At 38.9% G+C, this 13,397-nt stretch overlaps 1 protein-coding gene across 1 annotated transcript in view; it reads left to right on the top strand.

The window, feature by feature from the left end:
• Positions 1-2,112: 2,112 nt before the first annotated feature.
• The window catches only part of LOC139725978 (phosphatidylethanolamine N-methyltransferase-like), a 35,288-nt gene continuing 24,003 nt past the window's right edge, over positions 2,113-13,397 (top strand). The window contains exons 1-2 of the mRNA XM_071637061.1: positions 2,113-2,175; positions 8,120-8,233. Coding sequence (XP_071493162.1) covers positions 2,113-2,175; positions 8,120-8,233 — 177 coding nt within the window. The remainder of the gene's footprint in view (positions 2,176-8,119; positions 8,234-13,397) is intronic.

The following is a 13,397-nucleotide window of genomic DNA, read 5'->3' as shown; positions in this document are numbered from 1 at the left end:
CCGAGGCAGAGTTGTGATTGGCCCACAATGGACCACACTATTACTTGATTTGTTGTGTTATGTATGCTTAGCACTACAGCAGTCAGCACACATAGGCAACTAAACTTAGCTTAGGTAGGTCAACAACACCAGTCTAGGACCGATCGCTGGGGAGCATTCCAGTCTCGAAATCGTGGCAGGGAGAGCAAAGAGTCAAACAAAGCCATAGCAACTGTCACTCGTCCTCTCTCGTGTCAGCAGATGATCACTCACTGCATAACATGCGTAACATTAGTTCATATATTTAACATTATCGACATACAAAATGCAAGGCTAGGGTCGAAGATTTTTTTTTTTGCTTTTTTTTCTTTTGTAACATGGTGCAAACAACTCTCTCTCTCTCTTCTTTCACTCAGTTAGAGAGCAAGTAATGCTCGACTTAGACAGAAAAATCCGTCTGTCCGCAGTAATTTTTTTAAATCATTTTTTTGACATTTCAAATACTGCTCTCTCCTTACATAGGAGGGAATTTTGTGAAGCCAGACGTAGTCTCTGTGGAACATATCCCTGACGACCAGATAGAGACCGATCTTTTGGTCAATGTTAGATGAAGAGGTGGAGTTCTAAGTCATACAAAATTTCATAAGTGGTTTGTCATAACTATTACTAGGATCAAGCCATTAATTTAGGAAGCATTACGATACGAGTTACTTTTAATTTATCTCCACTATCCCAACGGCTTGTTATAGAATTATATCAAGCTACCTTACTTGTACATTGCTTGATGGCCAGGATTGTTACAGGTCGTGAACTTTTAGTGAAACTAATCGAATGTAGACCCTGCCCTCATTCTACAGTTGGGGAGGGCCTACATTACAGTAACAGTTACAGTAATTGTACAGCTGGACGCATGTCCATTGCAACAATGCAAGTTGGCTGGGATTGGGCAGTAAATTTATAATTATTAATATCATTGATTATCAGTGCAGTGTCATGTCACAGTGAGTTATTGCAAGCAGTAACTGCTGGTTGTCTGCTAGCTCACTGTCACGATGGAAACTGCAACATTTGCGTTTTGCAATCGTTTAAAAACGTGAGTCCGTATCAAGAGTTAATGATCATTTTTGTTGTTGGGTCTCCATCAGCATCGTCAGTCATTTGTGTACACACAGCAACACCCAGTAACGTTCGCAGAGGGCGCCAATGCAGGTAAACACTTGGCGATATGAACTTAGCAACATCAATCATATTACATCAAATATACTAACCGCTAGATCTTGGCCTATCCTTCTTCGAAGGTTTTGTACTCAGTCTACTGCTCATTTTCCGTGATATCAGGAGATTTTCTGGACAACTGTTTCGATGAAAACTACCCGTAGGTGATCACGAAACGTTTGCAAACAGTCAATTCATCTCTATCATACTCAACAGGCAAGTTGCGTACACACACATATCATCAACACGGATATGGGATCATTCAGCTCCAGTGAGCATACCACACGCTTTCTATTCAGTCTTGTCTACGCTCACGAAAAATAGTTCGTAGAATGTACAACGCGATTTGAATCTGTCAACTCACATATCATGATGTAACTAATTACATGGTTATTTTAAAAATTTTCACATGTTTTTCTAATCTGAAAAAAAAAAAAAATATTGGAAAGACTTCCATATGTACCCCCACTATCATACACCTACATGTACATTGATTGTATGAGCTTCCTCTGTGAAGTCAGCATTTCCCTACTTGGACACCGAGATCAATGTTACCCTAACTCTAACCCTAACCCTATAAACCCTAATCCTGAAAACTGAGTAAACTCTAATCCTAATCCCAAAGCCACCTAAACGTATTTAAACGTTCTACGTAAATACATAACACTGACATAGCGGGGGGTACATATGGAAGTCTTGCCAAAATATTTTATAGACAGTTAGAGCGCATAAATATCTCTTTTCCGAATCAAGTGATCAAACCTCATAGGAATCTAACCTTTGACCTTTCTGCAGCAGACGACGTTTCTTGCGAGACGTGTTATCTGCATGCACAGTGCAAGTGCTACACCGTATGTGTAATCGGTATCAGCTGATCCGCACACTTTACAAACTTCATCACATCGAGGGACGTGAGGGATGCGTCAAGATTCTCTTCTTTCTGATTGCTGCCAAGGATTCGAAAGCCTAAAATTTGACAAGGTAGACGTACATTGCATTCTACATGTTGTCATCTATTTAGTTTATGATTATTTAATCTAATCATGAATCATGAATGGATTTTGCCTCTGCCTGGCCTGGGCTGTGCCTGTGACTGTGAGTAAAACTGTGACCAGCCCCACTTCGGGCTGGTCGCAGTTAGCTGTGCCTGTGGCTGTGCTGTGCTGTGGCTGGTTGGCTGGCTGGCTGGCTGACTGTGACCCCTGCTTTCTTATGACACAGCTAGATCATGATGAGCATGTTGTGTAGCTAGTACTTAGTAGGGCGTACGTTTACCGTGGCCGTGCCATGGCCATATACATGTATGTATAGAATTCTTAGGATGTAAGTTGATGCATGCTGTTGTAGTCTTTAGACCTACTCCTGGGCACTCCATTGTAGTAGTAGGCCTACAGTTGTAAACCGAATGCTTCACGTTGGGGCCGGTCACAGTATAACTTAGCTACGAGAGTCTAGAGAGTAACTTAGACCGCACCTAAACACAGGCCCGAATGTGGCTGCCACCGCCAGTGCCAGTGGCACTCCAGCCAGGGTTAGACCGAACCATGATAGAAATATAGAATTCAAAGTAATTTACCCACCCCCAGGCCCAGTCTTGGGTGTAGCATAAAACCAGACTAGAATTTGTGAAGAATTGCTAAATTATCTTGATTCCACTTCCAGTGGCCACCTAAGTAAAATAAAACAAAAACAAAAACATAATATTTGTGGAACAGAGAGACAGACATACAGTCGCTGACACCTGAGTGGGTATTTATAGGTAGTGATAATGCAACACTAGACTATCTAGTACAGACTACTGTATATATGCCAAATACTTTGCGAAATTTTTGCAAATTTTGCGAGTCGGGTGTTATTAACGAATTAAAAGCATGCAATAATATTGACTAAAAAAATATCTGATTCCAACATGAATGTGATATGAACGCATACATTTCTCTGTTCAGTAGGCCTACTGTACTCCATGAGTGTGAATTCAACTACTCGCAAAATCGTCTTGAAGTTCTGATTTGTGAAAATCAGTCTCACAAAATATATGGCGTGTACAGTACTCTATTCGGCTATTGTACTTTAAAGTAAAAAAGTTCACATTATAGACATAGTAAAACTCTATTTACCACCATTCTGATAAGAGTAATCAGTCTGCAGATGACTTGAAATCTTATGTCTCTATTAACTTTGATTGTATGTAGCACCCGGTACTTGTTTTAGGCTGTAGTGGGTTTTGGGGCTTTGGGCTTCTTGGAAATTGTCTCACAACTTTGTTTTTTACACATTCTGGATGCAATTTCTTAGGGTCAACACAGTTATTGTTTGCATGTCATAGTAAAGATCAGGGCCGGTGGAGCATTTTCAAAAATGTGGGGGCCCACTTCCGGGTTTCATGAGCTAACAAGCAAAAAAAAAAAAAAAAAAATGGTCCTCTGCTCATTTTTCCCCTTCCATTTCCGGGATTCTTCAGCTGACAAGAAAAAAAAAAATACTTACTGCGCTCACACTTCAAGATCTCTATCTATTTCTATTAAGTGCCACATACATACTTCCAGGTTAAAAAAAAGTGTGGGGGCCCAAAGTGATGACACCTTATCCTTTGTATGGTACACAAAAAGTGTGGGGGCCCGAGCCCCTGGGGCTCCCATGGTTCCGCCGGCCATGAAGATGTTGGTAGATCAGAAATCGCTAAGGTGATATCGGCAAATAGGAATATTGTACAAATTCACATTCATTGCCACCTGAACGCTACCGGATATTTCAGTTTTAACAGTGCAGAGACTCACAATTGAAATTTCTCTATTTGAGGCTAGTGTAGTCATGAAAGCAAACCTTGTTCTTGCTATGATCAGACGTGCATTCCTATACCGAATTAAAGGTACTGTAAAAGTGGTTTCTTTCGCGTACAGATACTTTCGCGGTTTCCATCGGTGCCGACTTTTTCGCGTGTGTTTAAATTCGCGGTCGGCAAAATCTGTGAATTCACAGTCGGCAAAAACTGTTTTATTGCACAAGAAAACCCAAGCTATAGGCCTAATCCAATTATTCTTTTATTTATTAAATAGAAATTAAAATTAAATGCAGACTTACCTGAAATCCTGTCTCTTGAGTACTTTATAACATGCTTGTACCTACATTGCGCGGTATCGCTGTGTGTGTGTTGACCATCAATACACTCAATGTGCGGAATGTTCATGTGTGCATGTGCGCAATAGCGTTGTAACAAGTGGCGAGTTCAAAACATTTTCGTGTGATGTTAAATTCGCGGTTCAACCTCAAAGCGTGAAAAACGAAAAAAAAAAAAAGAAAAGTGGGAGTAGACCAAGTGATAGATCCCCCCATGAAAATAGCCCTCCATCCAATACAAGCTGCAAAGAGGAGACATGATTCAGATGTATTCATGGCATTGATAACTTGAACAAAGATATGTTCTTCACGTCTTCTTCTCCTGAGACAATGCATGGCCATCGTCTCAAATTATTCGTAACAAGGAGCAGACTTTAGGGACTTTTAGATTGTGTTGACACGACAGCGGTCAGGCCTCCCCAAAGTGCGAGCCAACAATTCCAGGCGACTCCTGCGACACCAGAGTAAAACCATTTTAGATTTCAGTCGACAGTGAGTACAACTCGACAATGTGGTAACGTCATAATCGTTGTGCTAAATACATGGTGCGCACGCTGCTCCTCCTCAATCTGGTATGGGCCAAGGACGTGAAATCCATCGAAGACATGTTTTCGATTCTAGCGCTGGACGTGCAAGAAAACCTGGAGCATACACAATATTGTGAAATGACATCATCACATTGTAGTCCACGTCCTGGACGCGAAATCTAAAAGTCCCATTTATGCCAGATGGAACACCTTCAATGTCAGGGCAGCCAATGACTGGAACTCTCTCCCCGCAGACATAGTCACGGCTTCAACAGCCAAACAGCTTTAAGACAAAGTTAGAAAAGTTCTGGTCTGCATTTCATTGTGTCCAACCATGGGAATAGAGATTCTACCCAGCAGCACAGCACACAGACACGGTCACAAAGAACCAACCCAACTAGCTAGAAAGTGATAGGCATGAAAAACTTGACTGCAGAATCAACTGCATTTTTCCAGTAGATCCAGTAATAAAGGTAGTAATAAAGTCATAAACTTGCAGAGACTACAAGGATAAGCTGCCCAATTAAACCACCAGCAGATTCCACAGCATATGTAATGTTGTGTTAAATGACTTGATTCATAGGTTGGCACAGTGCCTGTTTGCAGTAGATAAGTGCATGAAACGAGGGACAAGAAAATTTAATACATTTTCACAGTGTTCATTTTCGTTAATTTCACAATCTGACCAATATTCACAAAACTGAGAGCTCAGAAAGTTATTGCCTCCCACAATACTACTAGGTCTGCGGGTACATAATTACTAATTTTTCTCATGAAAAGATATAATTCTTTTTTCTCTTTTTTGTAAACTGTGTGGTTCTAGATTGCAAATTCAACTGCTCATGAAGTTGTTATACAAATCCCAATTTGCAGCAAAGTACGTATTGCACACACACTCACACACACACACACACACACACTCACTCTCTCTCTCAAAAAAAAAAGAAGAAAAAAAAAAGAAAAACGTATGGCATTACATACAAAAAAGCAGTAATCCTTTGTATGCTTTGAGTGTCGATTTGCACAGAAATCATCACGGCACTGTACTCACTGCCCAAAGTGCCTGACTCAAAAAGAGATAAGTAGGCATTATGGTCAAGTGATATCCATGTGTGTCATTGATAAATATTCTCAAGGACTATTTAAGTTTGGGGACTTTAGATATAAAGTCTGATGTGGCAGCTAAAACACAGAGATCTATGTTTGTATGGTTCCTCATTTAAATACAATGTGATACACAAACATGTTAAAGGGATCGTATAGTTTGGTTGAGACCAAACTTCAGGTTTCTAAATTTTTTTTTTGTGTGTGTGAGATAATGAGAAACCTCTTATGAAATATAAAAGAGCATGAAATTTCAAGAGGAATTCAACTTTCATTTGGTGAAAGTTGGTTGTGAAATGGCCAAAATATCCAAAACAGAGCAATCCTAATAAAAGATGGGACCCACCTTTTATTATGATCGCTTTGTTTTACTCTTTTTTTTTGTTGGATGTCTTGGCGATTCCAAAACCAATTTTCATCAAATAGACTTTGAATTATTCTTCGAATGGTATGCTCTGTACTATTTCATGAAGGGTTTCTTGGTATCTTGCAAAAAGTTTAAAACTCAATACCCATCTCCACCAATACTATACCATCCCTTTAACCTGTTGCAGACTATTCCTGAGTATACTCGGGTAGGTGTCTGTAGGAAATGCATGTTAAAGCAAAATCAGCTCATCTTCAATTTTTTGTTTATTTTTTATTTTTGCCCCCGCTGGGATATTTATTATCCTACATCAAACATACATTCATCAAAACACATAAATACATCATAATATTTCAAAACAAACTAATTTGAAAAACAGGCAATGAAATATCGTGACTCAAACCATCATATCATACATATCAAAAGAACAGGTGTCTAAACAGACATCCTCAATGGGCTAATACAACATACTACATGTATGTCCTGTATAGCCAAACAAACAAACAAACTAGAAAAGCACTCTGAGAACGCAGACCTCCACCAAGCAGGTTTTTTTTCTCTTTTTTTTCACCACTGATCTTGTTTTTCCATAGAGATCAGTGATTTCCACTCATACAATATGTCATGCATGCTGGAAATAGCCCACATTCCCAATGTAGAAGATATTTTTGAAAAACAGAAAAACAAATATAAAGGAAGAAGAAATGTCTACAAATGTTTTGCATAGCTTACCCTGCCCCCCTCCCCCTCCCTCTCCCTCCCCCTCCCCCTCCCCTACCCCCCAAACCACCAACAGGTTGCAAGCTTTCCTCACTTGCAAAAATATCATTTGTGGGATTCAAGTAGTTGCTGCAGGTTCACTGATTTGTAAGACTGCCCTCTTGTGACTATAACCTTACATTTTTGCTCAGTGGGCTGTTGCATGTGCATGGCACACAGCACACTTGCTGAATGAACAATAGTTCTCCTCTAAACGTTAACCAGTAAGATGTCATTAATGGTGAAATAGTCTTGTTACAAAAAAAAAAAAGAGCAAACAAACAAACAAAACTTTCATTATATGTATTGTAAGTTACTGTATACGCTATAATTTTCGCGTACATAAATTTTCGCGAATTGCAGCTGTCACACATTTTCGCGAGTGGTTAAATTCGCGATTGGGGGGACCAGAGAAAATATGAAGTGGCAAAGAAAGTGTGAATTTTCAACTTACTAGCAAATAAGAATGATACTAGTTATACACTGCATGAAAAAAAACTTACCAAACTCTGCTAACTAGTAAGTTAGAATTCAACATTTTTGAAGTGGTTAAGCCCATCGTGCTAGATTTCTGACGAGTGGTCCCCTTGCGATAATGGATTGGCTCTCTACAGTATTCGTAAGTAGACGTGGACGTGCTATATGTACGTAAACAAGCTTAGCCAGTACAGTATATGGTCTGTTCGGTAAGCCATGACATGGTATACTACTAGTACTGAAATTTTCGTATCATCAAGGCAAGGGATTCATTTTGGAAGGTAATATTTTCGCGTGTTGTTAAATTCGCGAATAGCTCCCGACTTGCGAAATTCGCGAAAATAAAACCCCCGCAAAATATATAGCGTATACAGTAGTCCCCCCCCCCCATCATGTTTGATTTCAAGTATCCAACAGTATTGACTCATTCGATTTGGCAAACTGAAGAAACTATATTGTGAATTAGAGAAATGTACACCATATTATGGTGATTCCTACAGATAGTATAACATGCATGTGTTTCTTCCTCCCCCCCCCCCTCTTTCTTTCTTTCTTTCTTTCTATGATTTTCTAGATGAATTGGGATCCTTTCTGGTGGACATGTCACAAGCCCAGAATCATCTGGTCTGATCCCAACCTATACTACAGCATGGCAGTCATCATCTTCAATCCTGTCTTCTGGAATGTTGTGAGTGCTAATGTGTGTCATTGGTAGTCCAAACTCCAAATCTAGACTATCAGAAAAATTATACCGGTACTTGAAATGTAGTATAAAGCTAGAATATCAAATTGATAAGTAGATTTTAGAACAGAAATGTCACAAAGATTCACCTTTACATTTTTTACACCTCTACATTTTTAAAAATATATCTGTTAATGATGAATGTACTTTCCTGCATGTCCGCATTGTTTGTATGTATTACGTTAATTGGCTCACTTTATCCTGTGCTCTTTTTATGTACTTTGCTTGTGTGTGTGTTAAAAAAAACACCAAAAGGCAAAAATAATCATTCAGAAATCATATTTAGCCAGGGTCTCTCAAAACAAATTGTACCAGTCTAATTGACTCATGCAATATGGTCCTAGTATGGACAATGCAAGGAAGAAGGACAGTTTTCACTGTATTGCAGAATGAAAACACATGCTGACATTTCATGACGTCTCATAGACCCCGTTTACAGTGCAGGGCTGGGCTGAGCCCGGGCCGAGCCAAGGCCGAGACCGGCCTCAATTGCAGTACTCGGCCCCGCACTTCTGTCCATTTACAGTGCTGGGCTCGGCCTGGGTTAAATTCACACCTTTCAATATCTTGTCGTAGTGGTGCTCTGCTTGTAAACAAACGACTATTGTTGGGAGCGCGCCGGTCGCAATTTGGTACTGCATTTGGCCCAGTTTGCATTTACAGTGAGAAAAGGCCGTGCTCGGCCGCAGCTCGGCCGCGGCCGAGACTACCTTCACAGCTTGGCCAAATGCGCGGCCGATTTTGGTGTCGCTTTTGGCCTTTTGCTTGTTTACAGTGAAATGAAGGCCGAGCCCGGCCCTTTCACTCACTGTAAACGGGGTCTAACTGCTCTCGTTTGGCAACTTGCATAATTTCCAAGATCAGTAGGCCTAAGTTATTTCATATGCTTTTTCAGCCTCCAGCTGTTTCTTCAACAAGTCAGGTAATGTGATGGAAGAGTGATTGTAGCAAAAGAAAAAGAAGAAGAAGAAGAAGAAGAAGAAGAAGAAGAAGAAGAAGAAGAAGAAGAAGAAGAAGAAGAAGAAGAAGAAGAAGAAGAAAAGGCATCAATCGTAACCAGGTTTGCAGTGTAGTTATCCTTCTTATAGCTTTTGATTTCACTCTCCCTCTCTCTCTCTCATTTACTCTCAGTTGTTTGTAATTTCTTTCTTTCCTTTGTCATTTCCAACCATTTTTACTATCCATTATTGTGTATCTTTGTCGTCATCTTATGGATTACTCTTAGACCGAGCATCAACCCTCTTCATTTTTACCTCGGCCAAGGAAGGAGGTTATGTTTTCATTGGCGTTGGTTTGTTTGTTTGTCTTTGTGCAAAATAACTCAAAAAATTGTGAATGGATTTTGATGAAACTTACAGGAAAGGTTGAGAATGACACAAGGAACAGATGGTAGTGATCTGGGGATTTGTATGGATTTTTTGAAGGATTTTTGATATTTTGACAGGTAGCGGGTCAATGAACTCGGGGAGTTCAAGCTGTGCATTTTTTGAGGTTTGCATACGCGCACTAAATTGTGTGCTCTAGTTTTTGCTAGGATGAGGTACGCTGCGCAGCTGGAAGTTGATGACGTAACAAAAGGTTTCTATATTGGGTAATTGAGTGATGGTAAGATAGGTAGAAATCACTGATATCTATGGAAGAACAAGATAAGTGGTGGAAATGAGCTGCTTGGCGGAGGTCTGCACTCTCAGAGTGCTTTGCATAAGTTTACAATTATTTCTATCACTGTTGTCTTGTTGCTTTTTGAAACCATTCACACTGCTCAATCTCTGACATGAGTCTCATACTATTTAAAGTCAATGGGGGGTCGTGAGTGTAGTGGTAGAATGTTTTGCTCTTCTTGTGGTCCCTTTTGACATGTTATTGATCAGCATCTTGGCTTAAGAGCAGTTTTTTCAACAAGTCCAGTGATCTGATGGAAGAATGAATGTGGCATGAAATGAGCATCAACCTAAAACAAGTTTACAGGGTAGATCATCCTTTATAGCTTTTTTTTTATCTCTCCCTCCCTGTCTTCCATATCTTTATCTTTCTTCCACTCTTTCTCCATTTTTAATGTGTGTATTTTCCCTCTGTTCCTTTGCATTTTCCATCCATTTTTACCATCTATCTGTGTCATCATATTATGGATGAACAGAGATACCAACTTTTACTGTCTTGCAGTGTTTTGTACTGTTTTTTGCCAAAGATACTGCAGGTTTTATTAAAACGACTGTTTTTCCATTTTCCCCCAAAAATTGTAGTTACTACACATGTCTATTACAGAAAAAGCAAAAATGCCATTTTCCTACCAAACATACCCCTGTTCAGGCCTCAGAATACAGTAGTGCTGTTTACAAAGTTGGCATCCTTGGTTCGATATTGATATCAGTCAACAATTATGTTTATATTGATATGAAGATCTTGATAGTGTTATTAGCCTCTGTTTTCCATCACTAACACCAATTCTCATTCGCCCTGCATGTTCATTTATACGTCTTGAGCTGGGCAAAGAGTTAATGTAATGATTCTGTTATTTCTGTAGTGTATTATGTCTTTCAATGTTTTCCTTTCTTATTGTTTGATTAACCTTAATAAATTGTTGATGATAACAACATTATAATTTGTTTTTACAATTTGATGAATTACAATGTACAATTTACCCTTCGTAAATATTTATGCCAAGTATGCTTTCGATGTTAGATATCACATTGTAGTGAGGGGTCAAAGACAGGGCATACGCCTTTCTTTCTTTTCTTTTCTTTTTTTTTTTTTTACTTTGTGGCAACGAGCCAATATTACCTGGTGTCCTATGTGTTCTTTATTTGACTTTCTCAACTCTCAGAGCTGACATGTTAGATGAACAATCAATATAACAAGGACTGTATCACTCCAAGATAAGTTTGAAAGTAAGCAACCCCGGCTGTGCTGGGGGAAAGTTAACATCTGTTTGCCAAACTAAAATTTTCCCAGGGTGTATTTCTCTCATTCTCTCTCTCCCCCTCTCTCTCTCTCTCTTTCTCACTCTTTGTTTCTGTTTTTGTTAACTAAGTCCTAATCCAGGGAGTAATCGTATTGATTGGTTTTGGTGTCCACTTTCTGGTCGGGCCGCATTAGTGTATGGTCGACTGCCGTTCCCATGAATTATTAAGCAGACTACCCCTGGTCATGGTTGTATTTGTAGTGGTCAGATAAAAAAAAAAGCACCACCACCACCAACAACAACAAAATTGAAGATCTTTCTCAACAGGTGAGGAAAAATATGAAGAATTTTCTTCCAAACGACAGCTGTGTAACTTCATTGCAACTCTATGATTCTAATGACAATATATCGCAACTCCATGACAAAAACTTTATAAGGAAAGTCTGTTGTGTTATTTTCCACCTGTATACTATGCTTGCTAAATGTGCACCAAAAAAATTGTAGTGACAGAAAATACCCATTTGTTGTTATCTGACACTTGCTATCCAATATCATGGAATCTTTTATGATCTTTTGCCCTAGATTTTTATTTTCTTGTGTTACGAGATGTTTCATAGTCTATATCATGAGATTGCAATGGAGACATAAAAAGCACTGGAATAAAAACCTTCAATAATTGGACATTAAGTACAAGATCAAATGCAGACAAAGACTGCAACACATGTTATGATCTAGACTACATATAGATACCAAAATGTTCCATAATTTTCAAATGGAACAAACTGTACATTGCTTTATTTTTCATACTCTAGAAACTTACAGAATATCAACTTATCAGGTACATGTGAATCTTTGTGTGTGTGCACTAAACTATCAGTAAAGTAACAACTAGAGAGAAAATGCTATGTATGACATAAGACAATTATGTATTTGTTAAGCTTGTTAGCAAAGATGTCTTCATCTATCTGTTTATTTTCTTCGTTTCCTAGTGTGTGTTTACTTAGTTATTTCTTGATCTCCTTTAAAAAGTGAAAGTCCGTAGATAAGTATTTGTAGATTTTGTGGAAGATAAAAGGGAGGAGGAGGAGAAGGAGGAGGGAAAAGCAGCAGAATTAGAATAGTAATGAAGAAAAAATGTAAGGAAATATAGTTTAGACAGAGAGGTTTGTGTTTGGCTGTCTAACATGCCTATGTTAAAGATGTACACATTGAATGACATGTGTCATTCTTCCCATACATACAATATGTCAAGTTGTAAGGGACCTGCTGTTTAAAAGAAAAGACTAAACCATCAGTTGCTGAAGACGGAAAAGAAAAAACTCTAAATTGTCGATATTTCTCACAATGGTCAGATGTGTGTGTGTGTGTGGGGGGGGGGGGAATGGGGGTGATAGATAGAGTAATGGATGCGGGGATAGGGGTGTGTGGGAGAAGAAAATCCTACGCTGGGAACTGGACCAGCTGACTCGGGACTTCTTCATCAATGAAGACATTGTTGTTCATTGATTGGGGAGCCATCGACTTCATTCACAGAGGTTCGAAAATAGAAAGCCGCTTTTGGCACCCTCTTTGGCGTCCCGTCTCAAACATGCCAGCAAAACGTCGCTGCAAACACATTTGTATCTCGGATTAGTTTAACTGCCATAGGCCAATGTGATGATATTGATGTCACTGATGTAAAAAAAATATATATCTTTTTTTTTTTCCAGATCAAATCATTTTGAAAGAGGTGAAATTATATTTGTCATTACCATGTTGCTCATGTGTTTCTCATTCTGATGTAAAGCATTTGATCCCAGTCAAAGGTCAGAAAAATGTAACTGAACGAGGTAAATTAGTAAGATCTAGATGGCTAGAAAGTTAAGAAGGAAGATAAGAAGATTTAATTAGATACCAGAAGATCTGATTGGTAGGAAATTGATATTTAGAAGGAGAGATATGCTGCTGAAGATGTACTGTATATTGCCAGTCACCAGAAGTGTATAAAATGCACTAAATTTATGGAGTTTGATCATTCCCATTCTCTTCTAATGATGGATAGATCATACCACAACTTCTCAATGCTAGAATTTAAAGGTAACTCGGCATTATCTTTCAATGTTTTTTTTTTTCTTCTCATGCATTTCTCTTTGAAACCACCTGTACCATGATCTGTGCAGATTTATGATGTATAATGCAACTACCTTCAACCATTTGCCATTTGCTCAT

Source organism: Diadema antillarum, unplaced genomic scaffold, assembly GCF_040938485.1.
Source record: "Diadema antillarum isolate AM-2024a unplaced genomic scaffold, OU_Dant_1.0 seq00000069_RagTag, whole genome shotgun sequence".
Taxonomy (NCBI): domain Eukaryota; kingdom Metazoa; phylum Echinodermata; class Echinoidea; order Diadematoida; family Diadematidae; genus Diadema; species Diadema antillarum.
Note: the sequence above shows the minus strand (reverse complement) of the source record. Positions and strands in the feature narration are given on the sequence as shown.